This window comes from Micromesistius poutassou, assembly GCF_964030765.1.
Source record: "Micromesistius poutassou genome assembly, chromosome: 7".
Classification (NCBI taxonomy): domain Eukaryota; kingdom Metazoa; phylum Chordata; class Actinopteri; order Gadiformes; family Gadidae; genus Micromesistius; species Micromesistius poutassou.
Window position 1 is genome coordinate 3,857,013 of NC_140277.1, and position 9,229 is coordinate 3,866,241.

A 9,229-nucleotide genomic window follows, 5' to 3' on the forward strand; every position below is an offset into this window, starting at 1 on the left:
ACTCTATCCGGCTTTTCCTCCCCCTAAAATCATCATCATCGTCATCATCTTCATCATGGCTTCAACGTTTAACCCTGTGCTCCTGTTATCCTCCATGTCTAGCACTGATATGCTAATGCTTTCCTGTGTACACAACTTTATGCTCATTCCTTTTGTATAATTTTGTCTGAACTGGGTTTGTTTTTAGATCAAGGAAGCAACATCTACCGAAAGCCGCCAATCTACAAAAAACACGGTACTTTTACGTTTCACTCTTTTTGGCTCTTTACATCCTGTTTGTTTCAGCGGCTCCTAGAGTCACACAGGAGGACAGAGACAGCGTTTCACGACCAGGGAGAGGGACACTTAGTGCGACTGGGAGTGTGTCTCTCTTTGTGTGTTAAACCGCCCCCTCCTTGTCTCACTGTATGAACACTGTTTGAAGTCTCTCTCCCATCTCGTTGTGTACTGCTGCACACCACACACCATACCAAACGACACGCGCACCGTTCTGTGAACGTCGCCTCACCAAACGAAACAAGTCAGGTCTCAGCCAGACATCCAGTCTGCAAACCCTTTCTGTTTCTTTGTCCTTGCGTATTTATATTTGTTTTTTATCGACAAAGAGCGATGTAATAGTAGTATTGTGTTTTGCATAAACTACAGTTTACTAACTGACTGAAATAGTTTTGTGTAGAGGACTTCCCATTGCAGTTGGTTTTAGATTAAGATTATTGATGTAATCCATCAATCAAAAACATAAAATATAGGCTACCAGAAAACAAAAAATATACCAGAAATAATCTCTATATCTTATCAGAAAATAAACGAGACAAATTACTGCTTTACTTCTGCAGATCAAGTTTAGTAAATGATAACACACATACAGGATTTTGACATCCCCATTGTTTCCATGAGTATCTTAGAGAACAACAATGAGTTGTCAAGCAGTATCATTTTAAATACAATCTGTGCAGGAATTTTAGACTTAAACTTTAAGATAATGAAATAGGAGTAATATCTGCCCTGACCTAGAGTCTGTTTCATAGAGAAAGAAACAGAACAGGCTGCAAACGATGACAACCGACCAAGCTCACTTCTCCCGAGCTTGTTGTCAGAAGACAGGTTTCAAGACTGTGTTCCCCGGGCTGACTGGCTTGTTCTGATTGGTCGTTAGCGACGCGCTGTCGGAGGACAGATTCCTGTTCCTCACTCAGAACCATGCCCCCCCCCCCCCCCACGCTCAGCCTGTCACAGACTCACACTGACACTCACACTCACTCACTCACACACACACACACACACACACACACACACACACACACACACACACACACACACATACTCACACACACTCTCTCACATACACACACACACACACACACACACACACACACACACACACACACACACACACACACGGACGAGGATGATAACTGTATTCTTTACCTTTACCTTGAGACCCCGAGCCCAAGATGGGTAGATCAGTTACCATGGTTACCGACCTAGACACACCTGCACTAGCGCCCCCCAGCAAGTGCGCTGATGACATCATCAGGTCCGCTACCTTCCCTGCCGCCCACGCCCCTTGTCGGGACGACAGCCCGCAGGGCGGGGGGGGCGACCTGTGGCCCTGCTCTCTGGCTGCGTTAGGTACAGTAGGCTCCCGATGGGCATGCTTGCACCCCTTGACCACACCCACAACCCCTCAACCGCTCCGTCTACACCTTAACCACTGCCACCACCCCTTAAACGCCCCCACCTACTCTTATCCACAACCGCTACCCCAAAACCACTCCCACCACCCCTTCACCTCTCCCACCTTCCCTAAACCACTCCCACAAACCCTTGGAACACTCCCACCTTCCCTTAACCATTCCCAGCCCCCATTAACCACTCCCACCGCCGCTTAACCACTCCCACCTGCTCTTAACCACACCCACTACCCCAAAACCACTCCCACCACATCTTAACCACACCCACCACCCATTAACTAATCCCACCAACCCTTAACCACATTCACTACCCCTTAACCCCAACCATCAATCATTGACCACTCCCACTTCCCCAAAACCACACTCATCACCCCTTAAACACTCCCCCCTTAACCATTCAAACCTCCAACCTACTCTTAACCACTGCCACAACCAGTTTACCACTCCCAACTCCCCTGAACTATTCCCACCACCCCTTCCCCCACGGCCACCACCTCCCATCTACTCTTAACCCACTTCCCTAAAACCACTCCCACCACATCTTTATTTTTTTCTTCCACCACATCTTAACTACTCCCACCAGCCCTCAATCACCCACACCACCCATTAACCACTCCGACCAGCCTTTAACCCCTCTCCCCTTAACCATACCTACCTCCCCTTAGCCACCCCACCGCACCTTAACCACACCCCAGCCTGCCCCCCTTATGTGGCACGCCATTGCCCGTACCATATCTTAACCCCTTTCCTTGGTCACTCTTTGGTTTACTTGCATTCCACACGGTGCTTTTTAACTCGGTCGTTACTTGATAGTTAGTTTTGCCTTTCTGCCTTGACGTTTTGCCTGCTTAGTGTAGTTTTCAGTTCAGTTGCTTCGTTGTCCTTCTCCATGCCTGATGCTCCGGCGATAACCTCTTTGCTGTTAACCTATCACAAGCACTCTCTCATTCTGGCTACCGGCGCTTACTCTGTATACGTTACGCATACTCAATACTGCCACAAATGACTCAGACAGAGATAACTGAGACTGACTTCAAACTGACCTTTTGTCTTGTCTGTCTTGCATCGTTCCGTTGTTTTGTGTATTACACATTAATGATCTGCAAATCCTATTTGCGCAGCACCTAGCTTGATGGTGTCCGCCTGATCCAGGTAGATCAACGGTCTAGTCCCCTCTTGTTGTCTGTTGTCTTGTCTGGTCACCTCTGTCTCACATTTGTGTTCTCTCAACACCCTGTTACACACTATTACTGCACTGGTGCATTCTCCCTGCAGTAGTCGTTGAGCAACTTGAATGCAGCAACTATCAGTTGTGTCATTGCGATTGAATGTCGATTCCAGTTTTTATGACGGGTGCATTTCATGTACAGTAGCAGTATGGTTTGATGCCATTTCATGATTGCTTTAGATAAGAACTGTTATGCCGTGAACCTGGATTCAAAGCGAGTGTGTTTTTGTTGTGTGTATTTGTGTTTTGGTGTGTGTGTGTGTGTCTGGGACTTTCAGGGTCAGGAGGAGAGGGAAGGAGGCGGTCAAGAGAAGAGGATGAGGAAGAGGTCTTGAAAAGAAAACTGCTACAAGAAGAGCACCTCACCAAGGTCTGACACACACACACACACACACGCACAAGCACACGTACACACATGCACACACACATTCACACAGACACACACACACACGCTCACACACACACCTAATACATGCAATTTGTTTTTGTTCTAAAACAATAGTGTTAGTTTATGTATGATGTGTGTTTGCATGTGTGTCACACAGATCCAGTCGGGTCTGGGGAAACTGATCCTGAAGGAGGAGAAGGAGAAGGAACAGAGCCGGGAGCGCCACTCACGCAGTGTCTCGGCCCAGCGTTACGACCCCAAGCCGTCCAACTGTGAAGCCGGTAAACACTCCTCCTCTATTGATTGTACTAGTGATCAGACTAGTGATCAGACTAGTGATCAAACTAATGATCGGACTAGTGATGGAACTAGAGATCAAACTAGAGATAAAACCGGAGATCAAACTATTGATCGTACTAGAGATCAAACTAGTGATCAGACTAGAGATCAACCTAGAGATCAAACTAGCGATCGTACTAGAGATCAAACCTGAGCTCAAACTAGTGATGAAATTAGAGATGAAACGAGTGATCAAACTAGAGATCAAACTAGTGAAAGAACTAGTGATGAAACTAGTGATGAAACTAGAGATCAAACTAGAGATGAACTAGAGACAAATCCAAATGTAAGTCGGACGTTTGAATCTTTCAGAGCCAACCTCTCCCTCCAAAACAAACTCTCTTCCCGGCTACGGAAGGAACGGGCTGCATCGGGTGAGCTCTCCAACGCGGACACCTCAGACATTCTACCATCCTTATAACAGCTCCATATCGTATCACATTACAAGTCACTCAATGCCCCTTCATCTTATGGTCTGTCTATCTCCATCCCTGCAGCCCCAGTCCACAGACTTCACTCAGTACAACAGCTACGGCGACATGTGTGGAGGAGGAAGAGGTGAGAGCCACTGAGATAGAGACACTCTTGCTTTCTCGGGATAACGTTGGCTATGGCTGTTGGCTATGGGCGGTCTGCAGACTGAATGGACTCATGTCAGTGTGAGATGATGAATCAGTCGCGGTGTGACAGCGAGCGCCCCGGGATGTAGAGGCTGTTTATTTGTTTTTCAGTCACCTGGTATTGTTTGATGTGACTTTAATGTTGTGTTGTGCCATCTTGCCTGTCAAACAACGTCACGGTAGGCGTCAGACATCTTGATGAGGATTTATGTAAAAAAAAAAAAAAATGTCATAAGGCTTTTGGTTGACCGACCAAAAAGCTGCTCTTCCAACCCATATCTACAGCCATCCAATGATAATCTCAGACTACCCGACCCGTCACCGTCACAGTTCACAAGAATGACTTGAGTGTACGTGGTCCTTGATGTATCTACACGTATGTTACCATGGTTTGCTTTGCAAAAAAATACCCGCATTGCTTAATTCTATGACCAATGTATTTTATATAAGTGTACTGTACATTGGTATTATGTAATATATATACAGCATATGTATAATGTGGCAGAAAACAGAAACACAAAATATTTGTTGCATGATGAACGAGATAGCAAGCATTGAATTTAAAAGAGTCGCATGAATCTCAAACTGAAAGCTTTTACCCGGTCCTTGTGTTTTAGTCCCCTGTAAAACCTATTCAGTGGTCATTTATATTAATGAGATGATTACAATTACTGTTTCTTGCTTTGCCTCGGTAAATGTATTTGGTCAAAAGCATGCATTGTTTCGCTTTAACTCATGCACTTTCATAAAATCTTGCCAAAGTAGTCAACATTTCTGAATTGTCATCCAAAAAACAAAATAATGGTATTAGTAACAAATTAAATGTGTCATGAAGGCTTTTTAATTACAATTGATCAAACGATTACATTGCACACCCAGGAATGTTTAGCTTTTCAGCCTCCGACCTTCACCAAACAACCATTTCTCCCATTTGAAAGAAAGTGGCTAAAAGACACTCCATCCTCAGCTATGAAAAAATAAGCCATTTTGAACTTAAATTAAAACAAATATTCCACACGGGCGAGGTTTGACGGGCAACATGGCATCACCTCTATAGTGTGCGCGGTACTGTGAGCGATAGAAACCTGCTAGGTGGACGGTGGACATTTTGTATCAGGACAACCATTAACCGTGAGTCTCATTTTCTGTCCCATTTTGTCCTGCAGAGTTTCAGGTATGTCCTTCCATCTGCTTTCTCACCTGGCATGCTTCTCACCTAGCATCGTAGCCTACTGTGTGCTTGCTTGTGGCGCGCCAGAGACACCTCGCCCTGCCCCCTCCCCCCACCCCCCACAGCCCACCCCCCACCCCCCACCCCTTTCCAACTGCACCTTGGCCACTACCGCTAGACGCTTGCGCCGGTGTGGGATCAGTAGTCACTACATGGGGCGTGCAGTGCAGTGTTTAGCAGGCCGCACTGCACTGCGCCGTTCTCTGTGCCCCATACGCAAGTCTACACAGGCTCCTCGTCCGTCAACGTCTGTACGAGTTCAGTGTGTCATTTGACCATGTGATCTAGAAGGGGAACCTTGTAGAAAAGCCCTGGCAGACATTCAGTGAAGAACCAAAAACAAAACATGATTTGAAGAGGAGAAAAAAATCCAACCACTGTCCATCTTACAGTCATGTCACTACTTTCGGATGAACCCCGATCAATGACTTGTTCCATCCATCAGACGTAGTCGTGCCCGGGTTCATTTGGTGTAGCTCAATTGATGCCATTCATGGAGTCCCCTTCCACTCTATTACATGTGTGTATGTTCTATTCTTTAGCACATTAAGGATGGTCGTGCTGCCCTTGCGAGGATGGACAGGGGAGTATCAATGCCCAATATGTTGGAACCAAAAGCAAGTATCCCCTATCGTTTCTGTGTTGATGAAAAAGCCTGTAATTGAACGTTGACATGTGATCAATGCAAAACCAATAGGTCCGCGTATAAGACAAGCCCGGGTACCTATTATGTACTCAACATCACCCTTACTACATCGACAATACAAGAAGGCATGAGATAATCAATAAACAAAGAGCGAAACACAAATCTGCAAATATATATCCAAAAACAATGCAATGTTAAAAAAAAAGGTTGTGCCATGAGATGAGATCTGACATGAGATTTTGTCAAATAAAATTGTATGAAATAAAACTCCATCTCATCCTCGGAGGAGAGAGGAGCCATGTGGGATATCCAGGTTCTAAAGAGTAGGGACTTCCCGGAACCGACGGTCTCTCTCTATACTACCCGCCTCCTGGTCAAGCATGCCCCCTGGGGAGCCGTCACCCTGTAGCGCTCTGCATGCGGCTTTTCCATGATCATCCACTCAGCTTGGACCCCCAGGGGGGCTGGACGCCCTACGCTGCACACAGCACCCTCCCACAGCACACCTCACATTGTTTACTATATACCACCTTTGGTATATAATGGAGCCGTCATAAGTAGATATGAGTTGCGCAGATGCCCAAGAGTTGGTTTATTATCGAGCATTTCAAATATATACTGACCACCCCCACCACCACGGCCCTCTTGTCCAGGGGAAATAAAGGTCTTCTTCTGGCTCTGATAGCTTCTGATTACCAGGACACTAGTCACCAAGACCATGCAGAGTGAATCAGCCCCCTTTTAAGTCTCCTACTACAAGTCAAACTGATTGGACAACGTCATGTGACACTTTGCCTTTCCTCTTTCTCAATCCACCGCAGCTTATTTTTTTGCACCTAAATAATATGCACACCAATGCACCACTTATTAACACCCCTCTCACGTAACCCCCTTTCGGCCTCCGACCCTCAATTCTCACACACTGCCCCTCCCCCCTTGCCCCCTTTATTCTCCTCTCACTAATGATAGCAGCATACAGCAGTAGTGTGACGTTTGTGTCTCAGTAGAACTTCACTGGTTTCTGAAGTGACTTCCTCCCAGGCTCGGTGCGGCGTACTGACTCAAGTGTCTTCCTCCTGAAGGTGTACCCCTATGAAATGCTCATGATAACCAGTAGAGGGAGAGCTAAACTGCCCAGGGAGGTGGACAGAACCAGACTGGAGGTATCAAACTTCCTCTCCCGCCCGTTCCGCAATTGATACTGGATTTGATGTGCTTTTGTGTATAAATAACATGCCGCATACCAGAAATACATTTGACTAACATAGAAGAAGGAATGTGCAAAATCCATTGCTTCTTGTTGTTTATTTTTATTTTCTGTGACACATCCTCCCTCGCTTTTGTTGCTTTTCTCGCTAACCACCGTCCCCTCCCCTTCCCTCCCCCCTTCTCCTCCTCCTCCCTTCTTTGGTTTTGTTCCCCCTTTTTATTTTTCTCGACCTCTCTTCTCAATTTTAGCGCCACTTAGCTCCTGATACGTTCTTTGACATCTTTGGAATGGAGATCCAGGAGTTTGACATGCTTCCTCTGTGGAAACGCAACGACATGAAAAAGAAGGCCAAACTCTTCTAGCGGTCAGGACAGCATGCGCACACTCTGTACGCTCATTCAGAGACGGACACGCCACCAACCGTAATCTAGGTGTAGGGGCTTTTTGTCTTTCTTCATTTCTTTCGCTTTGTTTTGTTTGTTTTCGGCCATTCTTTTGTTTCTTTGGGAATCTGTCTGGCATAATTGAGGAAGCAGAGAAATGGATCCTATTTTTTTCTCTGAGGCTTCGAAATGGGAGCTGATTGGTTGATTCAGAAGTAAACGGGAATTACAAAAAAATTGCAAAGAATGAAAATGAATGAAAATGAATGAAAATGGGGGTCATGTTATTGTATTATTATTATCAATTTATTTTTTTGCACTTATTTTTCTTCGCGCTTTGCTTTGAATGGAAATGCTTTACTTTTATTTTTGGTTCTCTTGCTTGTTTGTTCCTACTCTTTGTTGCTGTTGATTCCTGTAGAACATTGTAAGTATTGTAGAATTTCATGGCTACCATTATGTCCATGCGGTGGGCTGTAGTACTGGGTCACTTTAATCTCCTCACCCGGTCTAAAGACACACCCATCCTAGTACCGCCTGCCGGTGATAGTGAGTAGAAGGGCTTGGTGAGTCTTCAGATGAAGAAGCCACTTGCCGGCTCGTCTACTCACTAATTTACTGGATACAATACCACAAAGGATAACTTACTCATGGACACTGTTATATCCCCAGTCAACTATGTACATGCCATGCTATTCTGACCCCTGACGAAAAACACATCTAAAATCTCTGTCTCTTCTCAGGCTTTCATAAAACATGGCCAGATCCTTTCCCTGTTCAGTTTTACTGGGAGGATAGTGCACTATCGACATATAACCCGTATCCAACGTAATCTAAACTAGATTTTAAAAAAGAATACCCAAATGTAAGAAGCAACTGTATTTGAAATTGCTGTTTTATAAATAAAACTCACACTGCCATTTGTTGTATTGAAATCTAAGCCAATAAAGCTTGAAATCACCTGAATCCACATGGTCTGCAGCTGTACCGAAAGCATCCTCTGCCTGGATTATTTTCTCTGGTTTGATGCTTTGGGTTGTATCCATGACAACAACATCCTTAAACAAAGGTAAGGGGGGAAACCTTGGGTTTCTGAAACGCCACTAGATCTCAGAGAGAAGATTCACACTCACACAGCTTCATCAAATTCACAGGATTTATGGCGATAGTCGTGGATTCATGGCCTTATTTATGTATAATGGAAAGATTACTCTTTGACACAGATTTGTCTTATAAATATGTCACGGGAGCTTCTCAGGATAAGGTTCAATGAAGCAAACTTCTACACAACGATTTTCCCATGGAATAAAATTTACAAGAAAACAATAATTATGTGGTAAATAATGTGGTAAATATGTAGACTGTAAAGACATTTCAATTTAATTACTTTAAAAATAAATCTGTATAGACATAACACGGTGACTAAATTAGCAGAAAACAAACAACGACAGCCAGCTCCTGTGATTGGACTTGTGGTCTGAGCACTGATT

At 44.9% G+C, this 9,229-nt stretch overlaps 1 protein-coding gene across 2 annotated transcripts in view; it reads left to right on the plus strand.

Moving 5' to 3' along the window:
• The window catches only part of ablim1a (actin binding LIM protein 1a), a gene marked incomplete at its 5' end in the record, with an annotated part of 42,888 nt that extends 34,071 nt beyond the window's left edge, over positions 1 to 8,817 (plus strand). Inside the window, 10 exons of one of the 2 annotated variants that reach the window (XM_084470434.1) lie at positions 188 to 235; positions 1,489 to 1,632; positions 3,207 to 3,292; positions 3,468 to 3,591; positions 3,962 to 4,023; positions 4,147 to 4,207; positions 5,436 to 5,443; positions 6,043 to 6,117; positions 7,229 to 7,309; positions 7,605 to 8,817. In XM_084470434.1, coding sequence (XP_084326560.1) covers positions 188 to 235; positions 1,489 to 1,632; positions 3,207 to 3,292; positions 3,468 to 3,591; positions 3,962 to 4,023; positions 4,147 to 4,207; positions 5,436 to 5,443; positions 6,043 to 6,117; positions 7,229 to 7,309; positions 7,605 to 7,718 — 803 coding nt within the window. In that variant the 3' untranslated portion in view covers positions 7,719 to 8,817. The remainder of the gene's footprint in view (positions 1 to 187; positions 236 to 1,488; positions 1,633 to 3,206; positions 3,293 to 3,467; positions 3,592 to 3,961; positions 4,024 to 4,146; positions 4,208 to 5,435; positions 5,444 to 6,042; positions 6,118 to 7,228; positions 7,310 to 7,604) is intronic. The other variant, XM_084470435.1, reaches the window with a different exon arrangement.
• Positions 8,818 to 9,229: the final 412 nt, after the last annotated feature.